Source organism: Thermobia domestica, chromosome 16 (assembly GCF_964235325.1).
Source record: "Thermobia domestica chromosome 16, izTheDome1.hap1.1, whole genome shotgun sequence".
Classification (NCBI taxonomy): domain Eukaryota; kingdom Metazoa; phylum Arthropoda; class Insecta; order Zygentoma; family Lepismatidae; genus Thermobia; species Thermobia domestica.
In genome coordinates, this window is record NC_137469.1 from 34,457,427 (window position 1) to 34,485,389 (window position 27,963).

Genomic DNA, 27,963 nt, shown 5'->3' on the forward strand with positions numbered 1-27,963 from the left:
AATGGGCCCTTGTACATAGTGTATGAGTATATGTAAGGGATTTGAAACACATTACGCATGTCACGTGCACGTGGATGCTTCTTACTACTTCTAAATCATTTTTATATTTAGTGCAACAGTAGGAAGTATCCACGCGCACAGATCATGAGGCACTGTTGTATACTATTACCCCGGAAAATTTTGCCCATCCCTAATATATGTATAATAATTGGAAATCCCCATTGTTTTCCTAGTCTTGAGGCATGAGAAGAGTGTCCGGACTTGTCCCATTACACCTTATTCTGTGCTGAATAAAAACTAACCGTAGTGTAGTGCAGTGGATTTGTTGTACTAGTACACTTCCGCTGTTTACAATGTGTTTGTTTATTTCAATATGAAGAAAAAAAGAAAATTGCACATAACTTTAATTTCTTTAACTGTAATTGAAGAAATTAAAACTTAAGGAAGTATTTTCGCAATTGAAAGTAGATGAAAGTGGCAAGAAAACATGGCTTTGACGGTGAAAGAACTGACAACGTTATTAGGGTAATTCACGAATTTGCCGGATTTTTTATTTTTTCATTCAACTGCACAAAAAGTAGCAATAATAATACTTGTTTAAGTATGAATTAATATGTTGAATGGTATTGTTCCAAATGGGTTCACTCGAGCAGACGATTCTATCAAATAAAATAATTGTGTAAAATATGATGTAAAACATTTTTTGTCAATGGATGAAAGTGTAAATATAAATAATAACTGTCAGTGCACAGCATATTGAAATGCATGTTGAGTGATAGTGAAAGTATTGTATGTGTAAGTGTGCACTGACACACATCAAAACTGCGTTCCACTATCTTCGTTTATGCATATACCCCCGACGCTGACGCGCCTGCTTCATACTGGTGCAACCCTCGCTACCTCTTGGGCCCTCCAGCCTTGGCTCGGTTAGGTAGCATTCGTGTTTTTTAGTGGCCACTTAGCACAAGTTGGTTCGTGTTTTATGCTATACGTCCATACCGTATTTATACTGAACCCTCGTAAAGTCATTCTGCAAGTAGCAATGGAGCTCCTCGTTTAGTACATTCTCTGCTAAAAGAAATACAAAGCCATAACCTAACCTGAAAATGTAAGAAATGTGAAAATTTGGTAGAACCGTCTGCTCGAGTAATGCCTTCCAAGTAATCATTAATTTAAATAATTTTAAAAATATATATATTTGTTAGAAGGTTGTTTCGGTAATGACATTCATGGAGTTTACTGCTGGGGCTGTTTTCAATAATTAAAAAAAATAATAATTTATAGCAATAAATCTGGAATTTCAGTTTATATGTTGCTGTGATTATTTTAATATGTACCTCTTCAGATTATGGAGAAATCCATAGTGTATAATGTGTGCTGTTCTATTTTATGGATGCACAGATAAGTAAAATTTACGGAAGAAATATGAAATGTTAACTCACAAAAGCAAGAAACTAGAAAAAATTGGGATAGTTTCCGGAGATGTGAGCTTGAATGCGTTATGCTACAAACTGCTTAAAAATTAATCTTTCCCATTGGTGCTCTGGTGAATTAGGTTAGCTTAGGTCAGGGCGCAAAATTTCAGGTCGCCAAGTGGCTTTTGGCGACTAGAAGTTTAGAGCTTGCGATCAGTGTTCAGTAGGAATGATTTCTGCCTAAACTCACAGGGTTGCTAGTTAGTGTTTCGCACGAAAATAATTGTCACTGAATCAGAGAAAATACGGAATGCGAAGTCTTCACAACGGACATGGAAAATGAAGTCCTCACAACGTAATTCGCTCCTCCTTTCCCACCATTGGTCACAAACTTCGTTACGAGATTCCCAAATTTGCTTCCAATTGTCACAGTTTGTGCAGTTTTACCTGTGAGCGTTCTGATGATTTGCTGGTAATTTCCATCAATGGCCCTTCACTTATGGACTTTGATCCGTAAACTGCAATCGACAACTTGGTATTTCAGTGCAAAGAGAGAGGGTTACACAAACGTGAAGTCTTAAGGTAAAGTATTGTTTTAACATGTATATGAACTGTCCAATTCAAAATTTATTATCCTAAATCTAATTATTTGGTTTTGAAATTTTATGTTCTGATGCAATCTCTTTCTTTGTCAAAACAGAGGCCGTGAGGAGGGGGGGCTCTCTTAATTTGTATGCAAAAGATACTGTCGACCATCATTTTTGGATTGGCGAGTGCGTCTGACTTTGAAATTTTGCGCCCTGGCTTAGATAGATTAGATTCTGGCTCACATCTGTGGAAACTAACCCCCATTAATTCTATATAAAAATCTAACCTTTGACATTCCTATTAATGTTTTAAAAGTTTAGGTTCCCTGAATCGGTTATGTACACTTCTTGCTTTTAGTGGCCAGCTGGCTGAGATTAGGTCGTGTTTTCAGAATATATTTGTTTATTCTTTTACTCACCCTCGCTAACGCTCCTGCTCCCTACGGACGCTCTGGGTTGTCTCGGGGTACTCGCTTCCACTTTCTTCATTCATCCATTCTCATCGTCACCGTCTCCTTTAGTTTACACGGCATTACAATGGGACGTAAAACTAAAAATCTTCATTTCATTTTTTTTTTTTTTTTTTCATTTTCATGTGGCGCATAGTGCAGTTATCGTATCTTATAAAGGACCTTTAATTCTAAATTCTATCATAAGAAAGCAAATTAACAACTGAAAATGAGATTTAAAAAGAAAGAAAAAGTTTTCAGTTATCCAGTACTTTCAAAAAAAGAAATTAAAAAAATTATGAACTTGAATGTTTTCCATTGTATAAGCTTTATTTATTTAACAGCCACTAGATACAGCTCAGAGGCCATTTTATACTGGATATTTAACAACGAAAACAACAATAATGGAAAGGATTTGGGAAAGTATCGGCCAGGGCCTGTTTAGTAGGTACCATCCCGGCATTTGCCTGGTAGGACTGGGAAACTGGAAAACCCCAGTCAGGATGGTCGGCAGCGGGAATCGAACCCACGACCTCCCGAATGCGAAGCCAACACTCTACCACCTGAGCTACTTTGCTCGGTTTGCTTTTTTTGGACTTAAATTTAATTTAAGCTACTCGCTGAGCAAGACAATACGTGTATTGTAAAGCTTATTAACGTGTAACAATTTCGCTTTGACTTCATCAGGTATTATCTAGTCTGCCTATTGCATACTGAAAAAAAAAAATGCTTAAGCCATTGTGTGGCCCTGTAGAGGACTCTCTGACTATTTAAAAGAAAAATGTTTCCCTCCTTCGTTGTCCATTTTACACTCGAAACTTTAAGACACTCAAACACTATCGTTCACGCGCCTGACTTGAATTCATTCTGGTAGTGTTTCGAACAAATCCAAATTCCAGCAAAAAGAATAATAAATAAATCTTACATAATACAGTACATTAGTAAGTTAGTTGGTTTTTACTCATCTACTTATTAAAAACAAACGGGAATGGGAAATGGCGGAAACTTCATAACGACAAACTACATAAGGCTAATTTATACCGTTTACCCAACATTGTTAGGGTCATCAAGTCTGGGAGGCTCAAGGCGGGTAGGTCATGTAGCCAGAATGGAAGAAACTAGTAGCGCTTTCAAAATTTACCTGAAAAATGCAATTTGAGAACGACCATTAGGAAAACTTAGGTGCAGATGAGAAGACAATATTAAGATAGGAATATAAAGTAGAAACTGGATCCAGTTGGGTAAAGATAGAAAGAAGTCAGTGGAGAGCTTTTCTGAACGTGGTATTGAACCTCCGGGTTCCGTAGGCCATAGAGTTAGTTAGTTATTAAAAAATGAAAATCTGTGCCTGAGTATATTTGGTAAATCTCTTTCATTTTCGACTCTCGGTTCTTAGAAGAATGACAACGGCTTCCTTTTCTAATTGATGGGAATACCGTATTTGTCCTAATTATTGAAAAAAAAATGTGTTCACGACTTCTAATCAGCAAATTAAAGGAAAATAAGATCTATATAGTTACAATTTGTAAAAAAAAAAAATAGTGGTCCCCAATAAGAACTGGAAGTCGTTATCTTTCAAGATTTTAGGCAGAGGATAATACATACTCATAAGAATGTACTCGGAAACAGAATTTAAATTTTGGACCAAAGAGATGGATAAAAATAACTTAGTTTCATGTGCTCTACTCAGTCCATCAAATTCTTTATACGTGTAAGGTTGTTTAATGATATAGTATATCGCGTAGTATTACAAATTAGCCTACTTCAAAATTGATTCCCAGAAGTTTATAATGCATTTCGTAAATATGGCTGGGGATAATTAATTTCTTAAATATAAATATAATTTAAAATATCTTTACATATCAAATACTAGTATTCAGATGTTAGAAATAGGTTGTCAAGTAAATATATGTAGTCATAACAATGATCTTCTCAAAATGTGTAGTGTTATCGAGAAATCATCTCACAACCTGTTTAATTCTGTTATTTTATGTACTAATTGTAATTTTTTGTTCGATTTTATTTTAAAGGATAATCAGCGAAGAAAATACGGAAACACAGACACTTGAAAATCTTTCTACTCAACTTCATCAGGCGTTTACTAAACAGGATCATTATAAGGGTAAGCATATTTGATATACAGTTCATATGTCTGCTATTGCTAACAAAAGTTATCGACAAACTATAAGCCTCGTAACATTTTATGTAAAAATAGGTTGTAAAGAAAATTTCTTCTCATGTAAATGAAAGAAGATTTCATATAAATCATATTATAATAAGATTTCATATTATTTTTGCTTTTTTTTTCTAGTATTGGATATTTTAACTACATATAACCTTTATCCTTCCCTTGCGAACAACGGCCATTTTGTTAGTGCAACATAAATATTTATTTCTGTTGAATTTGTACGTATTTGTTTTATGTCGTATTGTTGTTTTTCAGTGGGATGTGCTCTTGTTCTTCTTTTGCAACAATCGGATCTGCTCCCGAAACCAAGCCAGCGATTTGCTGCCATTACTCTTTTGTACGAGATGTACAGAGGGGAGCCCGTTTCCATGAACCCTTTCGCAACGGTATTCATTCATTTATTGGTAAGTAGTTTTTCAATGCGAAAAATAATACAAAATGAATCTAGTACGAATTGTACTATTCTAAATACTGATAATTATATGTTTCGTAGATTTTCTTCTCTACACTCCAGGTATGATCGAACGCCTTAGTATACATGTATATATTTAGCTTTTTTTTTTTTTTTTTTTTTTTTTTTTTTTTTTTTTTTTTTTTAGATACATATAATATTTAATCCATGTAATTATTCTGTACGTGATTATGTAAAGATATGAATTGACACATATTTATAATAATTTTTAAACGTAATCGTTTCCTTATTTTGTCTAAAATTTAGTACTATTGTACTATTGTTAACTATACTGTGTCGTGCTCCCTGTCGTCATTGTCAAGATTTAGTTACTACTTAAAACTTCACCGGGAGACGTGGGAACAAACATTTGAAGGAATACTTCCTTCCATACACCAAACAGAAAAGAAAAAAAAAGTGTTAGTTGCTAATAAGTTGGTCAAGTTTTACTGTATAATGTAAACATTTATATATTTTGAACATACTAGTGGAAGTTAAAGAATTTTAACTACTAGAAGAATCATAGAATTTTAACGTTTAACATAGATTAAAGATTATAACACATCTTCAGAAAGTGGTGTTAGAACTAAGTGAGCAATGTTTCTACAATCTAGTACAAAATTACATAAGACTTCATAAAAATCTTCTGTTTAAGTTTTTCACAGCAATAACACGTACAAAAGAAGAGGAATCTAGTGCAAGGAATTTACGTTATTAGATTAACAAGATTTTTTTGATCTCATCATTATTTACTGTAGGCACAAAATAGTGTAAGATGGAATTCTGAAAAGGGAGATCGGTTGATATATATTTACAAATTAAGCTGTAGGTATTTTGCTTTTTTACATATCCATGCTGAGACTGACTCCATTGTTTATATATTGTTCGATCCTGGAATTATTCTTTAATAATGATCAATTAACACTAAAACCAAAGCCACTACACCTTGCAGGCGAATTACTAAACCTTGCAGCAGTTATGTACTATTATATGAAGTAATGGCAATAGTACATTTCACCCATACGTATTCTTTTGCAATGTATAGAATCTGACATGGAATCAATCAATGAACAATTAAAGTAATCTGAGTGTGTACGTTGCTCTCTATGTTAAGACAAAGAACAGAGAGAAAATCGTGGTAATGCGATTGGCTACTGTTTAAATATGTGTTTTGTACTTTATTTTTTTAAATTTTATTTTATTATTATTATTTATTTATTTTATTTATTTATTTTTTTTTTTTTTAAGCATCCTCCTGAAGAGATAGCGAAAGGATCCAACAGAAAACTGGAGTACGCAGGTCAGCTGCCAAGGTTAACTGCTGTGGAAAAGAATTTTCTAGCTCAGCTAATAATGGCTCCAAGCAAAGACGTAAGTTACCATTCTTTTTCAATCCAAAGATCATTCAAGGAAAATTCAAGCCAAATACTGTATTAAAGAGTGAGTCAAAACTTGTTACCACTTGCATAAACAAGACAATGTATTGTGAATTTAAATGGAAATTGGGGTTTTAGGTCGTTCATTTCTGTTGTGTTATGTCGTGATGAAACTACATTACATTTTGATTAAAAGTAAATAAGCTTTATTGTCATTCGACTTGCACAAAATCGTAAGCAGGGTTGGCAAAAACCATGGTTTTTATTTAAAAAACCAAAAAAACCGTTTTTTTTTGGTTTAAACCAGGTTTTTATGGTTTAAATGATTTGCTCTATATATTCATATCATATATGAACAGAAATAAGTTTGTTTCGCCTTGATGTTATTATGCAACAACCGGGTTATGCTGGAAGGGGTCACATAAGCTTAAAGCGGAGTAAAAACCGCTTCTCGAGTTACATCCGAGAGAAATTGTCCTCCATTTGAACTCAGAACCAGGACTAATTGGCCACAAATGCGATACGTCTGCCCACTCACTCACGAAGGAATCCTGATAAAAAAAAATACGTTGTACTGATCTTTACATGCTTCTTAATATAACTGTCAAGAGTCATTTCAGAAGGACAAAAAGATAAACAGTTGCACAAGTGAAACCATTACACAGAATTACATATGAACAATTTCAAAGTACTACGGAGTACAGAAGAACTAATTTAGTTCAAGTTAGTTAACAACGACATTTATTGGTCCAAATTAAAGAAATACACCGACTTAATCTGCATATCAATAAGAAAAGTGAATAAAGATACGAATTATTTGAGTCCACTTTGGCTCAAACTCATTTATACATAGATAGATACCAAAGATACTTATTTCACTAAATGCCTCTCGTGGGGTCTGTATGACCCCCCCCCACACACACACAAAAAAAGTACGGCATTTTCGATGTATTTTATCAATAGTAGACATTGAAACGAAACAATATTTATAATTTTTGTTCGATTGCAATTACCTAACAATAATAACTACAAAAAAAAAAAAAAAAAAATCACAAAATAAACATTTATAAACTTGTAAAAAAAAAAGTTGCTTATGTAGTATAATCTTTTTGAGTAATGAATGGGGAATTTAGGTCTGAATATAATACGAATAATATACGGGAGTGAAACGTGATAACCTACAAATGTGTGTTCATCAAGATTTTACAAATACTTACACTGTTACGGACATTTTTTTTTTTTTTTTTGGTTTAAACCAGTTGTTTTTTTTTAAAAAAACAGCTGGTTTAAACCTTGGTTTTAACCAGCCAACCCTGATCGTAAGTGGAGTTTCTCTGAGGTTAACAAGTTTGGAATGATCAGTCCATATTTGTTTCTAATAATCCTGCTGTAACAGGCATTTCACTGAAACCGTGATATCCACAGACATATTTCTTATGAGAAAAACAAATTTATAAAGCATGATTCAACTTCCTCAGTTAACGTTTAACTCGAGCTTCAGTGTCTCTGTCTAAGATAATTACAACAGAATTTGAAGGCAGTCCACTTTTGTAAAACAAACTTCCTTGTTTCTTTCTATCGTTTGTACCTTTCTTTCTCGTTGAAGTCAAATCAAAACTTCAATAGCAGCTGAATGTATGTATGCTGTACAAATTTATGTACTAATACAAAATTGGTGAGCGCACGGTGGCTCAATGGTAGAGCGCTTACCTTTGGTGCGTGGGGTCCCTGCTTCGATCCCCGGCCAAGTAAGTTTGTGGTGGACAACACCGTGCTCGGGACACTCCTGTTTCCTCCCACTTTCTCATTCCACCAATTCTTTCATCATCATTCATTTGCTTTAATCATCGTCTCCCTTAGCCTAACAGGCATAATCATGGGATGTTAAACTCAAAAATTTCATTTCATTTCATAATACAAAATTTGGTAAATTCCCGTTACTTTTTATATCATAGATTCGCGCCCCATTTACTTTTATGATATTTTATACCTGGATATGTCAAGGAAATTTTTGTCTAATATTAGTTATAAAGATAGAAAGTGATAAGTGAAACATGACTAGGCCTTCTTCCAATTCAAAGATACTTGCACATTACTTTTGTAGATGTTGCAGTGTCAGAGATCACTTGTCAAATCTTTGTGTTTCCCGGTATGCCACCAAATTGGCGATACTAGTGATATTAAATAGCGTATATTACAGGTTGCACAAAGAGAGGAAAAAAAAAAAAAACTCGACTGGACTTGATTCAAACCCAGGTTTTCAGCTTAGCATGCCGATTCGTTTAACCACTACGCTGTCGCACCTAAAGACGAATTAGCGGTATAAAATCAGTTGTTTCTTCCATTTGACAATATAATATACTCGTATATACACCACAGGTTGTTTTTGCCGTACCTACATAAGAATCTAATGTGAAACGCTACACAAATGAAGGGGCGTATTAGATGTATTTTCATTTACTTTACTAATAACCTGATGTGTTGAATACATAATTATATCATACCAATTCCATATATGGTAACATTTTCTGATTCATTCTGTACTTCGAATTAGTAATCTTGAGTAGTATAACACAATATATATCAAAACTTAAGTAGCCATTAAATAATAATAATAATAATAATAATAATAATAATAATAATAATAATAATAATAATAATAATAATTAAAGTGCACTATACCAAGGGCTCAGTAGATGGTGCTCACTACTAGGGCTTAGTAGTAAGTGCTCATCCCGTTACGATAATACCGTAAATGGTAACGTTTATATGAAGCAAAACTGAGGGGCAATGAATAGCAGTATGAGAAGAGGAACTTGGTAGGCCATGTCATTAATATATTGAAATGTATTTTGGATTCAACTATATATTAAACACAGAGGGGAAGGTATGTTTATTCTGTATCTTATTGGTTGATTGCTAGTGTTTGCTAGGAATTGCACCAGAAAAACACTAGTGTGTTTCATTTGAACGTAACGTAGCTCATTTTCATTTTCTGACTGATTGTATATTTAGAACGCGCATGTATGGTGCGCGTGATCTCCGCTTAGGTTACATCAAAAGTTAAGAATCTCCTACATAAAATTGTTAACTTAAAAAGGAATGCTACCAGTTGCATGAAATTTACTCATTTTTCCTTAGTCGTATGCAGATGTTAAATGATATGTGTAAAACTATTTTCAACAAATAAAGTAGTGCCGAAGTGAATCTTACACAAAGTTCGTCTTTACGGAAGATCAGTTAAATTTCCAGTACTTACATAAAGATGATTATGATTATTATTATTATATATATATAGTGATTCGCCCAAAGAACAAGATATTTTTATAAAGTGATTCGCTCTTGACGTGAATCAGTTTACCTATTGAGAAAGGTCATAATGTAAATTACTGAAAAAAAAGTCAGCAAAACTTAAAGACACAATAAACAAGGTACCGCCCTCTTTGCTATATGGTTAATGTACGTGACTACGGTGTGGAACACCTGGGTTCGATTCCTGGCAGGAGATCATGTGGCTGGGATTCCACGTTAAGCTGTAGGTCCACGTCTCATATAGCCTCAGTGCTGAAAGAGACCTAAACTCCACTTCAACCAAGCAAGCATTAAACAAGGTAGATCCATACTACCTACCACTTTTAAGTAGTATTACAAATAAGTCAGTTACTTTCTTTAACACGTTGACTGCCACATTGGACACGTGTGCTCGAGTCTAAAAAATCCGTCTCCGCTGTGTCGGTCACAGGTGACGGACGCAGGAATGGTTTATTTATTTCAACAATGGAACTGAATTATTCCACAAACTTTAAATTTGCTTCTGAGTACACATAATGCATTGTAGAAGATAGTGCACTACAAAACTTTTCCACCAATTATTATTTTTGGTTTCAAGAACACAATAAATTCTGGAATGTGATATTGATATTTTCCAAACGTTATTCAATAAACAAATATTGTTTTATATATTTTAGTGACATATTTGAACCAATATTGTGTTACATAATGCTCATATAAAATTGATGTAACACGTGTATACATGGTCCTGTATGTGATAACACGTGTTACATTATATTGTGGTTAGATGATGATTTTTGATTGGTTAGATTATGATAGACAAAATTTGCAATTAAACAATACATATTACATTTTTTGTGAATTTCATGTAAAATTATATTGAAAAAAAAATCATTTTTATGTGACATTCATAGAAAATATAAGATAGGCCTATTGTACCGTAAGTCAAAGAATTAAAATATTAAAGAAATAAAAAAATCAAAATAAATTGTTATATCATAAATTTTGTTATATCAATTACAAAAGGAATAGTCAATTCGTACCTCAAATTAAAAGAGTGCAATTCAACGAATGGTTGCAATCTCTTATTGTCACAATTGACAATATTTTATTAATGAAACAACTGACTTACAATGGTAGTATAGTGGATTTTTGTGTAACAATATAAATTAGTCAACTGTAAATATTCAAGAGTTTTGAGTTCATAACCAGACGTATTTTACCTTAACTGCATAACATATAACTATACATTTACTCAATGCTAAGCCAATTATGACATAAATAAACTGAGTACTTAAACATTCAGACTTCTTTGCCTGTCACCTTCAGAGACCTCCTAATATCATGTCGCATGCAAAATAGACAGTTAAAGTTCTCTGTAGTCATACTTTACCTTATTGCATATTTCGCTTGGCTTTGACCAGACAATGGTCTCTCTTGCGGTATTTGTAATTTCGTATAGACCATTCCATTGTGATACTGGATGCAGGACCCAGAATGCAGAATGCAGAATGCAGAATGAATTTTTAGTTGCAAACTTGGTCATTTTATATGGACTATTGTCCTTGTTTGCCTTAATTATTTTTCCTTTTTAGTTCGCCAAAAGCCAATATAAAAATTCACAAAATCTTAGGAAAGTCCTAATTACATTTTCTGACAAAATGTTGTTGTTATCTAATGATGTAAAAATAAGTATTTTTGAACTTTAATTTAATTTGAGGTTTGCTTTCGTCTTTTTCGTGATTTTATCCGAATTGTTAATTACTACTGACAAGCAGTGTTATTTGACTACAGGTGATTCTTGACTATTTTGCTTCTGCTTCCAACAATTTCTTGACTACAAATACTGTCTTTGTGATTTTTGAAAATAATGTTATGCACGTATCCAGCAGTTGAGATATTACAAAAAACTTCCTTCCATTTTCACCTACCAAATTGTCATTATAATTTTTATGAAAAAATTATTTTTTAAATTCTTAGTTTATGGTTTCATTACACTATATTGTTCAGTGTTTTACATAGGCCTATATTGTTCATTGTTTCTTTTATACACACAAACTGCTTCAGATGATATGTAAGCTTTCTGAAAATTTCAATTAGCAAATCAATCAGGCCCTGAATTTTATGAAGCCGGTCTCCTGGAGGACACGCATTGTTTTCAGCAAAGTGGATCATAGGAAGCAGCATGTGGAATCTGTTCCTTAATACAATAGAAGGCGCGAAACTGTTTCTAAACATGTCTTCCTGACTCCAATAATCTGACAAGGATGGCATTTTCACTACTCCCACATACAACTTGACCTAGAAAATTTCTGATTTCATTTTTGTCAGTTGGTACCCAATCGTGTAATCAATCTCAAACGGGGTCCTACATCACAGTTACTTGTTAACACCTGAGTGGCATATAGGGCTGCACTAGTCTGATCAAATATCATATTTATCACCTTATCTACTATGCAAGAGAAAAACTCACCAGATTCATCCTGTGTTAAAGCTGCAGCAAAATTTGGATTCATACCTTCGTTTTCCGTAAATTGCATTCCTTGCGTCAAGATGTGCAAGTGTAAGGCGGTACACTGCTTATATTTTCTCCTTGAGACGTAGAGGCAGAGAAGGGAAGATCACAGCTATGCGGAGCAGAAATATGTACTTTCTTCTTCACGTTACCACGTATATTACCACTTGATGTACGCCAAGAATTCTCATCCGAAACACCTTGTGTATAATCGGAGTCATCATCGGAAAATATAATATCAAAGTTCTCATTAGACTTGTCCTCATAAAGTATATCTTCAATTCTTGATGGTGATACAGGCCCGTATCGAAGGGGAAAGGGCTGTAGGGCCGGCCCCCCTAAATTTTTAGTGGTCCACTAAAATTTTCAAGGTAGGCTTGTAAATGAACTTTATAATATGATTCAATCGGCCCCCACCCCTAACTTCTACTGGGACCTTACATTTTTTTGCTCGTTACGGGCCTGTGGTGATACACACAATTTACGCGGTTTTACTGTGTTTTTTCGTTTAGGCATAGTGCAGTTTTATCTGCAGACGAAAAAAAATTTCTTCGTATCAACAATGAATTCTTGGTGAAACAAACAAAACTAGTAATTCAATATTTTCTACATACCAGGGTAGAGTAACAGCATAACACAAAAAATAATCACAACCCGCGATGTGTTGAATAGAATAATAAATATTCAAATCGAGACGGTGACCGACAGCCTGCCCGACGCGGCGTAGGCAAAGGAATTTTAAGTTCTACACCGCATCGGGCACACGTGACCGACACTCCCCCCCCCCCAAAAAAAAAAAAAGTTTTTTCTTCGTAACGGTCACTCTACATGAATAAATACGATAAATGTTTTAGAAGGAATGGGAACTTATGGTAATAATGGCCTCAATGGAAAGAATCCATCGGAAGGCTCGGCAGTCAATGTGTGAAATACGGAAGTTGATATAGCATCGTGAGGTAGTTTGGGAGCTACTTAAATTCAGAAGTATCGAACTTTGATTCTATAACTAAATATAATTTCATACTATGCTAGAGCTTTCAGAAGATTAAGATAGGGGTAGAATCAATAAAAAATATCATCATTATATGCATTATGTGTACTCGTCTGGGTTGGTAATATTCTACTTAATGCTCAAACTTAGGATTTTTTCGATACATTTTTTTTTTTTTTTTTTCGATGCAATCATCACGAGTATTCCGTCATGATTGGTAAGTCTGTTGCCGTAAATTGAGCATTCTTGCTTCGCATGGTCTTGAGCTAATCTATACATTCTAACGTACAAATTATCAATTTAAACAACTGTAATCGTCGTTATCTTCATCTTTCTCGTATGCCTTCCATCATAGTTTTTAATTATCGTGAGATTTTTTTAAGTCTTCATTCACTCATGGGTACTATTGGATGCATATTTAATATTGGAGAAAGATATTCTAAAACCTTGAATCCACAATATAAAGATCATAATATACTGTTTCAGGACTTCTCTGATCCGTTCTACCGCTTCACTGCCCACTAAAATATGGTTATAGGTTTTGTCCATTCGTAAAAACCCGTGTAAAGAGGCGAAAAGTTGGTTGAATCCACACTTGGTATTTAATAATACTGTAATAATAATAATAATAATAATAATAATAATAATAATAATAATAATAATAATAATAATAATAATAATAATAATTGGTGTAAACAGTGAATTACATGGAAAGTAGCTATAAACCAGTAATGTATTTTTTTTCTAAAGTTGCGATTATTATGAAATGTCCAGAAAGTAATCGTAAGATACCGAGATGTGTAACTGTTCATTTATTTCTCTTGAATATTGTAGATGATGAAAAAGTCAGCCAAACAGGTATTAGTAAGTGACCCTTCAAGTTATCACAGCGTCGACATTACAGGAATTCAATTGGCATTGGCAGAGAGGCAATCAGAGCTTCCACATACTAGTCGAGTTGGGATCCCTGTGGTGTTACCTGATACTGATTCACGGCTTGGAGCTGCCGGGTAAGTTTTATTATTTACTTAATAGTGAGAAATCTCCAGCTTCTGTGAATAGCCTGTAAGTGTTGGAAAACGGAATTTTACACGAGTGCAGTATTACATTTTCAGCACTTTCCACAAACCAGAAACTTTCGTTAAATTAATTGTAACACACCATTCTTCATCACTTTTGGGGTCGCGCTGGCTCAGTAGTAGAGTGTTCACCTCTGGTGCATGGGTCCTAGATTCGATCCCAGCTCGCACCAGGGAGCTTTGTGGTGAACAAACACCGTATGCGGGGGGTTTCTCCCGTTTCTTCCCACTTTCTTCATTCCACCATTTCATCACTGTCTCCTTTAGTCTAGCCGCCAAAGTCGTGGGACATACAACTTAAAGATTTCATTTCATTTTCTTCTTCATTTTTCCAAGCCCATTCCAATTTACCCTGTTACTCTGAACTGAAAAAAGTCCCAAAATAATGTTTATAATGAAAATATAATTCAAACAGAATAATTTTTTAATCATGAGGCCAGCGAAATAGAAGATAATTTCATGTTACGTATCACAGGTGCTAAGTAAACTATGAGGGTAGAGTGAAAATTTCTGTTTAATACGTAGCGAAGACTCCGTTAAACAATAGTTTTATTTTATTTGTTTTATTAAACATATAAATCTCTGATTTCAGTGTATTTGGTGTAGAGGTTCTTCAATATTCAATCCCACTAGAAGAAATGAAATCTTTAAGTTTTACATCCCACGGTTATGCCGGCTAGGCTAAAGGAGACAATAATGATAAATGAATGAAATAGTGGAATGAAGAAAGTGGGAAAAAACGGAAAAACCCTGAGAAAACCTACACGCACCCCAAAGTCTACTTGGCGCCAGCTGGCATCGGACCGAGGACCTCATGTACTAAAAAAAAAAAAAATGAAATCTTTAAGTTTTACGTCCCACGGTTATGCCGGTTAGGCTAAAGGAGACGGTGATTATGAGAGATGAGTGAAATGGTGGAATGAAGATAGTGGGAGGAAACGGGAGAACCCCGAGAAAACCCACGAGCACGGTGTTTGTCCACCACAAAGTTCACTTGGCGGAGGCTGGGATCGAACCCGGGACCCCAAGCACCAGAGGTGAACGCTCTACCACTGAGCCACCGCCCCCCCCCCCCCTCATGTACTAGAGAGGAACGCTTAACCACTAAGCCATCGTGGCCTCATCCCATTAGAAGAGAAAAATCTAAAGCTGTTATTAGATTTAGGTTTGGTAACAGGAGAAAACGTGGTGTTATTTAGGTGAATAAAACAGATGTACCTGGCTTGGAGATGTAAATTAATCTTGACGGGTTTAGTTTACCTGAATGGGAGACATGTTATCATGCATTTCAATCTTCAACAAGAGAGCAAAAAGTCTTCCCTGTGCTCATCCAACCGAGAAATGTTTTTGGAAGAAATCAGATAAGGAATTTTGCAGGTGTCCACTCAGCCGTGGACCCAACACCTCTCGTTATCTTTCGATCAGAGTTTTCCTAAGTGATTCCTTGTCACGCATTAAAAATAACAGGAAATCACTAACTAGTTCGTTTTTAAAATACTGGTTCCATCTCGCAGGTAATGAGGTATATAAAGGCACAATTATACGTGTTATATTCCTTCTTTAATTTTCTTAATACTGGCCATTGGGAATAGTTTATACAAGTATAGAAATGTATTACCGTTCAAGTTAGACTTTTATGTTCTGTTTCTTAGTCCGATTGAAAATTTAACTTCTGTTTTCAGCACTGACGATATATATATATCCAAACTATACTATGCACAAATATCAAAAGTCGTATAAAAAGGTTATGTCCGTCCGTCTGTCCTTTCAACGTTGATCGGCATTGGAACAAAAACGATAATATATAGCAGTGATCGAAACGATAATACGTATTTATTAGTAGCTCCCGGGGACATTTTCAGTAGATCGCGTTAACGGTCTGGTTGCTAATCTTGATTTTATTTATTTATTTATTTATTTTTCCTGTTTTGACTTGCAATATGGAGAGTATCTCCTATAAGTTCTACAGTTGTCATATGTATATAAATGCAAATTGTAATTACAACTTATTACACCATTTGAAGTACTAAATTATAAGAAACATCGCATGTTAAATTTGTTACAGGATCCTGATTTGAAGAGGGTAGAGGAGCAATTGTTTTCCGTTAAGTTTGAGAAACACTTTTTTTTTTTTTTTTTTTTTTTTTTAGAAAAATAAATTGTATATTAATATATTAACAAAGAAAGTACAACTCTTGTTTGTGGATATTCTTGCCTCCCTGACAAAATCTGAAATGACTCTATTGTTCTCATATGGATTCAATGTTCCGAGATTAAGTTTTATCTGTATTGAAACCAGAAGTGGATGAAATCTACTTTTCTGATTTCAGCGCTGATCATCATACTGAAAATCATGGATAGCAAGAAACAGGTTTTCATATATATATGAATTGAGTGCCACCAGAATAGTTTTTATCTCCGACTTTACTTCTACTCGTATATTGCAGGGGGCGCGGTGGCTCAGTGGTAGAGCGTTCACCCCCGGTACTTGGGGTTCCTGGTTCGATCCCAGCTCGCGCTGTGCGAACTTTGTGGTGGACAAACACCGTGCTCGTGGGTTTTTCGGGGTTCTCCCGTTTCCTCCCACTTTCTTCATTTCTCTCATCATCACCGTCTCCTTTAGCCTAACCGGCATATTCGTGGGTCGTAAAACTTAAAGATATCATTTCATTTCATTTCAAAGGAGTTTCATTTCATAGTTGTGAAGCTATACTAAACTTCCAAACTATGAGAATACAATATTGAAACAGATGTGAAACTTCCGGCCGCAATTTAGGCATAGTGAGAGATGAAATTTGTTCATGTGACGCTGAATATAGGTATAAAACAGTTTCTTGCTATGTCTTACAATTATTACCATATACAAATCAATATTGAAACCGAAAGTTCTACTACTTTTTACTAATTCGGATTTAAGTAGAATAATAAATCTGACATAAAATCTATTGTTAGGATACTGAATCCAGATAAAAATAGTAAGTCACTTTCTATTAACGTTTTCGCTCTATCGCAATCAATATTACAACATGAAGCAATAGTATATTTCTAACATTTCAGATTGCAATATACGAAAAAAAATGAAATGAAATCTTTAAGTTTTACGACCCACGAATATGCCGGTTAGGCTAAAGGAGACGGTGATGATGAGAGAAATGAAGAAAGTGGGAGGAAACGGGAGAACCCCGAAAAACCCACGAGCACGGTGTTTGTCCACCACAAAGTTCGCACAGCGCGAGCTGGGATCGAACCAGGAACCCCAAGTACCGGGGGTGAACGCTCTACCACTGAGCCACCGCGCCCCCTGCAATATACGAGTAGAAGTAAAGTCGGAGATAAAAACTATTCTGGTGGCACTCAATTCATATATATATGAAAACCTGTTTCTTGCTATCCATGATTTTCAGTATGATGATCAGCGCTGAAATCAGAAAAGTAGATTTCATCCACTTCTGGTTTCAATACAGATAAAACTTAATCTCGGAACATTGAATCCATGTGAGAACAATAGAGTCATTTCAGATTTTGTCAGGGAGGCAAGAATATCCACAAACAAGAGTTGTACTTTATTTGTTAATATATTAATATACAATTTATTTTTCTAAAAAAAAAAAAAAAAAAAAAAAAAAAAAAAAAAAAAAAAAAAGTGTTTCTCAAACTTAACGGAAAACAATTGCTCCTCTACTCTCTTCAAATCAGGATCCTGTAACAAATTTAACATGCGATGTTTCTTATAATTTAGTACTTCAAATGGTGTAATAAGTTGTAATTACAATTTGCATTTATATACATATGACAACTATAGAACTTATAGGAGATACTCTCCATATTGCAAGTCAAAACAGGAAAAATAAATAAATAAATAAATAAAATCAAGATTAGCAACCAGACCGTTAACGCGATCTACTGAAAATGTCCCCGGGAGCTACTAATAAATACGTATTATCGTTTCGATCACTGCTATATATTATCGTTTTTGTTCCAATGCCGATCAACGTTGAAAGGACAGACGGACGGACATAACCTTTTTATACGACTTTTGATATTTGTGCATAGTATAGTTTGGATATATATATATCGTCAGTGCTGAAAACAGAAGTTAAATTTTCAATCGGACTAAGAAACAGAACATAAAAGTCTAACTTGAACGGTAATACATTTCTATACTTGTATAAACTATTCCCAATGGCCAGTATTAAGAAAATTAAAGAAGGAATATAACACGTATAATTGTGCCTTTATATACCTCATTACCTGCGAGATGGAACCAGTATTTTAAAAACGAACTAGTTAGTGATTTCCTGTTATTTTTAATGCGTGACAAGGAATCACTTAGGAAAACTCTGATCGAAAGATAACGAGAGGTGTTGGGTCCACGGCTGAGTGGACACCTGCAAAATTTCTTATCTGATTTCTTCCAAAAACATTTCTCGGTTGGATGAGCACAGGGAAGACTTTTTGCTCTCTTGTTGAAGATTGAAATGCATGATAACATGTCTCCCATTCAGGTAAACTAAACCCATCTTGACTCACTCCTTGCAAATTTGGTCAAGGCATTGTCGTGTTTGGAGGAAGAAAAATCAAGGGCTATTTTTTTTTAATTTAAAAATAAAAAGTGTTTTTCAATAATAAAAATTTAATTTTCAGGTGTAATGAAAACGAAAACAAACAAAATGAAAGGAAACATAGTGCCTGCCATATCATTTAATGTGGCAGAGCATAGATTATACTGAATTAGAATTACAAGATTTGTCCGAAAAGTAATAGGACTGAATTTTTTACATCGACTTAATAGTTTTCAAAATATGACCCTTCTGCATTAACGCAGCGTTGCCAGTGACTCTGCCAATCACTGAACGCTCCCTGGAATGTAGAAATTAGAATGCTCTTCAGCTCCCTCGTTGTGGCCTCTTGAATGGTCTGGACCGAGCCGTGGTGCTGTCCTTGCATGACCCTTTTCAGTCGGGAGAAGAGAAAAAAGTCTGCAGGAACTACATCTGGTTGAAGGATTGCTGGCGAAGCTGTGTGATGCCATGTTTGGTCAGGAAATCCATGACAGCAAAGGCGGTGTGGGTCGACGCATTGTCGTGATGAAGCTTCCATGATCCAGCGATTGCTGAACGGATGCGGGCGACTCGTTTTCTGAGTATTTCAAGTACTTCCATGTAAAATGCAGCAGTCACAGTCTGACGAGCCACTTTTTCGTCACTTTTTTTTTTTTACCGTTGAAGGGCTTCCTGACCGTTGCTGATCTTCAACTTGCTTTCTTTCCTCACGAAACAATTTGTGCCACTCAAAAACCTACCTATGGCATCACTCCCATAAGCAGTCTTGATCATGTCATGGGTCTCACTCGCAGTTTTACCCAGTTTGACGCAAAACTTCACCGCGTAGCGGGTGCTCTAACAAACGATTCATTGTGGAGATCACAAGGCACCTTGAAAGGGGTTCACCTTAAACTCCATCTACACTCCGTGAAGGCTTGAAGACCACTGGCGACGGGTAGCTAAGACCCCAGCCCCCAACCAGCGTAATAACATCCCCTTCTTCACCAAGTTTTGGTGGGAAGAAATCAGTCCTACTTCTTCCCGAACAAACCATGTGATATACAGATGGTGATCAGAAAAAGGGAAACACCTGAACGAAATTGCAACTTACCAGATTAGTATGGTGTCGGGCCACCTTTCGCCTTCAGAACAGCCTTGATGCGACTTGGGATGGAGGCATAGAGGTCGTGAATGGTAGCAAATGGAATTTTACACCATTCCTCGTGCAGGGCATCGGCCAGTTCTGTAAGAGAGGATGGAGGTGGAAATCGTCGCCGGAGTCGTGTTTCCAAGACGGACCACAGATGTTCAATTATGTTGAGATCTGGGGATTGGGCGGGCTAGGGGAGGTGTTGAACTTCATCCCGATGTTCCTCAAACCACGCTGCAACAACGCCAGCTGTGTGAATGGGTGCATTATCATCCTGGAAGATGGCGTCATTGTCCGGGAACAACATCCGGACCATAGGATGCAAGTGGTCTCCTAAAATTGCGACATAATCATTGGCAGTAATTCGTCCGCTAAGTGTGACCACAGGACCCAATGAAAACCATGATATGGCGGCCCACAGCATCACCGAGCTGCCGCCATGTTTCACAGCTGGGCGGAGACATTGCAGATAATAAGCTTCTTTGGGCGTTCTCCACACATAAACACGGCCCGTGGTTGGGAATAGGGTGAAGGATGACTCATCCGACCATATCACACGTTTCCAGTCCTCAACGGTCCAAGTTACATGGTCGCGGCACCATTTGCGGCGTGCGAAAGCGTTATTGTCCCTGATGAGCGGTTTGGCCCGTGCAATACGATCCCGTAAGTTCATATCATGTAATTCGCGGCGGACTGTGATTGTCGAAACAGGGTGGGGGAGGTGCTGATTGAGTTCTTCCGTCACTTGCTCCGCAGTGGCACGACGGTTCTGCGTGACAATGCGCTTTAATACCCGGCGTGACCTGTCACTCATGATTGTCTTCCGCCCACTGTTCCGCTTCCCCGATGTGGTTTTCCCGTGTGTTGTGTAGGCCGTCATCACCTTCGACACTGTCCCACGCGACACACCTAACACAGTAGCCACTGCCGTCACACTCACTCCACATAACCGCGCACCAACAATTTGCCCTCTTTGAAAATCTGAGAGGTCTCCCATTTTACACTACCTCCGTCTGCTGCAGCCACTGGACACTGCTGTTCCACTGCGCCTGACGTAGTATGGAGACCAACCTAACACACCACCACCAGCGGTCCGGCGCCACGACACCACTGCCAACCCATACATCTGACGTGTTGCCAACTACAGGTGTTTCCATTTTCCTGATCACCATCTGTACATTCCTAGGCATAAAAATGAAATGAAATTAAATCTTTGAGTTTTACGTCGCACGGTTAGCCGGCTAGCCTAAAGGAGACGATGATGATGAGAAATGAATGAAATGGTGGAATGAGGAAAGTGGGAGGAAACAGGAGAACCGCTTCCAAAAAAAAAAAACACACACACACACACTGTGTTCGTCCACCACAAAGCGCACTTGGCTCGAGCTTGGATCGAACCAAGGACTCCATGATTCCTAGGCATAACTAGATCAGATACCTGATACTGTCATGAATCAAGAGATAACAAAGGAATCAACAGTGTTTATTAAATACTTCGCGGAAATTACTATGAATGATTATGAAAGTTGAAACTGATATATAATCTGTAGACGTTTTTACATCGTACTTTAAATGAATTAAATTTAATAATTTAGATTAAATGAATTAACATAATTATTGTAGAATGCTTTTCTTTCAGAGCCTTTAATTTGTTTCCGGAGCAAAGTGTATCAAAGAAAACTTCCGAAGCTTTGCTGACGGGCCCAAATCCAATCGTAGAACAGTGTTACAAGCCTGAATTTCTTCGCTTGGCTCCTCCGTTACATAATTGCGAAGACGAGGTAAGTTCTGAGCAAACTGACTGCATTACAAATTTTCAGTTTTTTTTTTCTTGTTTTGAGAAATAATCAAAGCAAGATTTTACACATTTTCAGTTTTTCTGGTTCTTTGGTTCATATAGGTACTGTACATAATCCATACATACGGAGTTAGATGTAAGTGTTTTTCTTTGATGCCGTTTAGAAAACCTGAGCATTATTGTGAGTTGTCACTGTAACAAGCCAATCACAATAAGATTCAGTGTGATAAAGTTACTAATTAAACCAATCATGATACTTGTTGTTGCTATATACATGTGCTCCACTGAAGTGTCAACTCAAACTACCAGGTATACAAAAAATGTTCGTACCGACCGCTAGGAAGAAAAGTGAAATTCAAACGGCAAGTGTCGGCAACCCTGTCTGGATGACGTCAAATGTTGACATTCCCGCCAACCGTCAGTCAGTAGAGTTGCGAGGCGTATCGATTGTGTCCAAAGCAGTTCTGTAGGAACTAAAATCCTGAAGTGAACATGTCAGTGTCAAAGAATGTTTTATGCCGTGTTTACTTGATGAGTTCAAATTGGACAGCATTGTTGCAGAAGCTGCCCGAAAGATATGCTCGGCGTTTGGAGAGGCATCATTTAAAGCGCACAGCGTGAAAGTGGTTTAGTCGATTTACATCGGGAGATGAGAACTTCCAGGACAAGCCTCGAGCGTGATTCACATCAAACGTGCAATGAACTTGCACAAGCGTTTGGAATGTCATAGGAAACCATTCGATTGCATCTGCACCTTAGGAGGATTTGGAAGCTCGTAAGTAGGTTCCTGACGTTTTAACCGAGGAAACAAACGCCAGTGGCTCACCATTTGCTCTTCATTATTGTCACACCTCAAGAAAGCCCCATTCCTCGACTATTCCCTGTTCAGCGTAAGCTCTAAACACAGATAAACAAAATATTTGTATCCTTCCGCTTGTCACAATACTCCCCACGGGGAGGAGCAAATTATACACGTGCATTTTGACAATACCGTCTCGCTTTGACCAGATACTTACAGCAGCAGCAGAAAAGAAACAAACAAAAAAAAAAAAAAAAAAAACTCGGAAGGATTAAAAAAAAATGTTAATTTCGCTGGTAAACAATTGTTGCTTAGTGAGTAAAGGTTTACCTTGTTGGTGTTTCACTACAACACTCGCGGAACCGGGATTCATGCCAGCCATCTTTCAGGCTTGAAAGCAGAACACGCGTCCACAGTTGAATTGGCTTCATAATTACTGCGCATGGTTAGTGTTTATTTGTATTGTTTCATTAACCACACTCGAATGCAGTAGTATTAGATAATCCGTATTATATTTTTGTCATTTATAATAATGTAGCAGTTTTATATGGAACTTCGAAGTAAGAGTAATAATCCAATCACATGAACTATTTTGCGGAGGAGTACAAGCGTGGGTAGGCCAACAACAAATCAGCGAGATTTAGTTTCACGTGGCTTTGTTTATCGCAGTAGAGCTTACGCCGAACATGGTTTAGGTATTGACACGTGACGAGAAATGGGTGTTATACAGTAACCGCAAAAGAAAACATCTTTATTCGTCCCCTCCGTGGCATTTGCCCCCAAACAGAACATGAAACAGAAGGTACTGCTCTGTGTTTGGTGAACCAGCGCTGGTATTGTACACTTTGAATTGCTATAGAGTGGCAAAAGCGTCATACCCGAGGTGTACTCGTCCCAGTTTCAAAGGGTTGCAGCTGCACTGGGTCAGAAGTAGCCAGCACTAATCACGAGAAAGGTCATTATTGTTCCACCACTCGTTTAATCAGTCTTCATGTGTGTTGTTTTACATTGTTATCCGTAGGTATATAAAGCGTAATGGCAGAAAGTTGAATTCAATGCAGTAAAATCTCATCACGCTTATAAAGCTTATTGCGAAACCTGTTAATTTGATCCATTCCTAATTTAGCCTTTTTTGTAGCACCTAGAATTCTCATACGGCTGATACTGCTGGTTAAGTTGAGGGGGCCGCGGTGGCTCAGTGGTAGAGCGTTCACCTCTGGTGCTAGGGGATCCCGGTTCGAACCCAGCCCCCGCCAAGTGGACTTTGTGGTGGACAAACACCGTGTGCGTGGGTTTTGTCGGGTTTCTCCCGTTTCCTCCCACTTTCTTCATTCCGCCACTTCACTCGTTTCTCATCATCACCGTCTCCTTTAGCCTAGCCGGCATAATCGTGGGACGTAAAACTCATAAATTTCTTTCGATGAAAAACATGGAATTTTTACTCGGGGGAAAATTTACGTTCTGCTGTATTCATAGCCATTTAGCCGGTTTATTTATATACAAAATAGCTTTGGTCGCTGGGGGCTTCGCCCCCAGATTTCTCCTTCGTTCCAGGTTTCGTTTATCTAACTCTGCTGGTTTGGGCTGCGCATACTTTCTTCATATTCTTTTGTCATTTAGTGCTGCCCATGAATTGAGCTGGAGCGAAATCGGGACCATTTTGTAATTAACACACTTGTTTAGTTCGATGGCTGCTTGATTTTCAGAATTTACTCGGGGCTGCGCCCCTGCATCCCGTTTTGGTAGTCACATGATTAATATAAAGGCTAAACGATAGTTGAGTATTTCTGCCGGAAGAGTTCCGAATGTGTGTCGAATTCCACAAAATGTGTGGAATTTTGGTTAATGCGTGTATTTCTATGTGGAATCAAAAACTGTGTGGATTCCACATGCATTTGTACTCAGTGGCGGCAGTACTTTTTGCGACACACGATTAATTGGCCATGCTTTTGTTTTTACAGATATTTGACCTTTTGACCACCAATTTGAAGTAATGGCATTCCCCTCCCCCTAGTTTTTACACCCAATTCCGCTACTGCATGTACTACTGTTCTAAAAAAAATCAGCTACAAACAAAATTTTCTGATTTCTTAAAAGCACATTTTAATAGTGCTCATTTACTTCAGTTCCGTTGTTTTGTTACACAATATTTCCCATCTATGTCGACCTGTTTCCCGGTTGCATAACCACCGCACGCCACTGCTGGCACGACAAAACCTTTGGGACCCGGGCCTACCTAAAGTTGTTAATGCCGGCTTTCTAGACCGAAGTCCGCTACTTCTTAATACAGGTAGCTCCATAATTGTCCTCTCCATACTCTCTGGGCCAACACCAAAACTTTTGAGTGTCCACAAGAAATCGAACCCGGGACTAAGTGCATCGTACGCACACGCGCTAACCATCCGGTTCAGTATATATATATATATATATAAAATGTACGTTAGCTACGCCGCATCGATGTGTGCTTGTGTGAAATTGTGTGGTATTTAAACGTGTTACGCGTGTATTTTGGACCTTGTGATCCGGCAGCTGGATTTAAGAGGTTGAGGATTAAGGAGGTAAGTAAAGATAGATTATGCATATGCAGTTATTTCAGAATACATACGAATCACGATTGTGCTGTTTCATGTTTGCGTGTGAGAGGGGGATCACACGTCGTGTGGCTTGTAACAACAGCGAAGTTATAAATTTATCTATTTTTATTTATCTTTTATTTATTTATTTATTTTTTGTTTGTGTTCAGCTTTGTGAGTACTTTGAATTGTTAGTAATGAAAACACGTAACTTTATAGAGCCATAGGGGTGTGCCTACTGAATTTTTGTGATACACTGTTTGCAATAAGGATGTAGATAGGCCTAACTATTCTTACATGTAGGCCTGTGTGATCATTAAAGACGGTATCTTTTAGTTACGTGCAAGAAGTTTGGGTATTAATAAAAAAAAAATACATACATCCTCACGATATTTATGACCATGGGCGTCCACAGAGGGGGTCGAAGGGTCAGTCGACCACTCTGGAAAATTGCATAGGTTAATAATAATTTCTATAATAGGAAGTTATGCTTTCAAATTAAAAGATTATACTTATTAAAGGAAGCTTGTATTCTTCACCCTCCCTGCGAAATTTTCTGTGGACGCCTTTGTTCATGACTGATGTATAGTACTGCTCAATTACAACATAGTGAAATATATGCTGAGACAGTGATGACGGGTTCGTAGCATGGAAATTTCATATTTCCATGAAAAATAGTCAAAGGTCCACAGAATACGTATGCAAAATTTGAATATGATACCTTGAAAACTAAGGTCACAAAAAATTCGTGAAAATTTCCTAAAGAAAAAAATGCGATTTTATGCTTCCGCGCCCCCCTTCCCCCGTTTTGCGCCGCCAAGTTGACGGTCTGCGAAAAACCCGTGTGAGCAGTGTTGAATTTAAAAACTTTTCTCCGGGGGAGGGATAATGCTGGATGGATATGTTGGAGAAAATCATACCAATATTAATATCTTGCGAATTTTCTCATGTGTCAAAGCGTCTCCTTGCTTCAGGCCATTCTCAACGTGCTTGCGGACAAGTATTTTCCTACGCAGACTTTGCTTTGGGATTCGCTTAAACACATCTTATTAATCTAACTAACTTTTTCGGTATACCAAATTCAGTAATAACGTTGAGCAATGAGAAACAATAGACAGTGTGCTTATTTTATTGATGTTGTTATATATATTAATTTCTGATGTGAATGAATTGTACACTCATATTCATATTATTATTTTTCATTTCAGTTTGCGTCTCAATCATGTCTAAAAAAAGCTACTTTTTCGAACGACTGGCTGTCCCACCCAAATTTCTCATTGTGGCTTTCTGCTGTGAAGGACAACAGGAATGCTGCATTCTGTAAGATTTGCAGAAATACTTTTAGCCTCAGCAACATGGGGAAACGGGCTATTATTAGCCACATGGAAGGGAAAAAACACACTGCAGCTGTGAAGAACTCTGTAGTAACTCGGCCGATAACAGCTTTTTGTCAGCAAAAGAATGCAGTGGAATGTAGTGGTCAGAATCCAGGTCCTTCTTGTCCCGCTGAAGAACTGGTTGTAAGTAAAGAGATGCTGGTGGCTTCCGAAGAATCTATTAAAAATAAACATGCTAATGTTATGAAGTCGTTTCTAGTGTCTGAGTCAGTAACTAAAGCTGAAGTTCTGTGGTGTTTGCAGGCAGTAATGCAACACTTGTCATTCCGATCTGCTTCCCGACTGGCTAACAAATTTCAAGCTCATGTTCCCTGATAGCGAAATTTGTAGTAAGATGCAATTACAACGTACCAAGTTACCTTATACTATCGTTCATGGTCTTGGACGACTTTTTAAAGGTGATCATTTCAAAGAAATAGAAGCAAGCATTATGTTATTGGGTTTGATGAAAGCCTTAACAAAGTCTCGCAAAAGCAGCAAATGGACCTTACGATTCAGTTTTGGGACAATGAAAGAAACCAAGTGTCAGCAAGATATTTAAATTCAGTGTTCCTCGGACATTCAACGTCAGCAGACATTCAAGTTAGTTTCAAGAATGGTATCTTAGGTTTGGACCTCAAGAAAATTGTTCAAGTTTCGATGGATGGCCCACATGTTAACTTCAAATTTTTAAGTGACCTGCAGAAAGATCTTGCAAGTTCACCTTCAGATCCAATTCTTCTTGATATTGGAAGTTGTGGGCTGCATACTATGAATTGTGCTTTTAAAGCTGCCATGCAAGCAACAGGTTGGAAATTAGAAGAATTCCTAAGGGCGTCTTATAATTTATTCAAAGACGTTCCAGCTCGTCGTGCAGATTACATAAGATGCACAAGGTCTTCTGTGTTTCCGAAAAAAAATTTGCAGCATTAGATGGACAGAAAATTCAGTCGTTGCTTGCAGCGATGGAAATATTACCGAACGTAAAGAAATACGTACAGTGGGCTGTTGATGAAAAGAAAGTACAACAGTGCAAAAGCTTTGATACTGTAAGACATTTCACAAATGATAACCTGCTTGGTGCAAAACTTGGCTTTTTCACAACATTAGCAAAAACTGTTGAACCTTTCCTGCGTGAATTTCAGAGAGAAGCTCCATTAGCTCCTTTCCTTTACAACTTGCTCCAGGCCATAGTATTGTCTGTTGCAGGTCGTTTTGTGAAATATAGTGTTTTGGAAGGCCGGCCATTGGTTAAGATCGATTTCAATAATAGCGAAAACTTAAAGCCAGCCAAGTTTGTAAACATTGGGTACACATCAAAGGATGCTATACGAAAAACCAATACCGTATCGGATAGACAGACTCTTGAATTTCGACAAGA

At 37.0% G+C, this 27,963-nt stretch overlaps 1 protein-coding gene across 1 annotated transcript in view; it reads left to right on the forward strand.

Annotated features, from left to right (window-relative positions):
* The first annotated feature begins 279 nt into the window (after window positions 1–279).
* The window catches only part of Not11 (CCR4-NOT transcription complex subunit 11), a 51,823-nt gene continuing 24,139 nt past the window's right edge, over window positions 280–27,963 (forward strand). Inside the window, exons 1-6 of the mRNA XM_081742283.1 lie at window positions 280–525; window positions 4,482–4,573; window positions 4,895–5,043; window positions 6,339–6,461; window positions 14,098–14,273; window positions 21,676–21,817. Of these exons, the coding sequence (XP_081598409.1) occupies window positions 488–525; window positions 4,482–4,573; window positions 4,895–5,043; window positions 6,339–6,461; window positions 14,098–14,273; window positions 21,676–21,817 (720 nt within the window). The 5' untranslated portion in view covers window positions 280–487. The remainder of the gene's footprint in view (window positions 526–4,481; window positions 4,574–4,894; window positions 5,044–6,338; window positions 6,462–14,097; window positions 14,274–21,675; window positions 21,818–27,963) is intronic.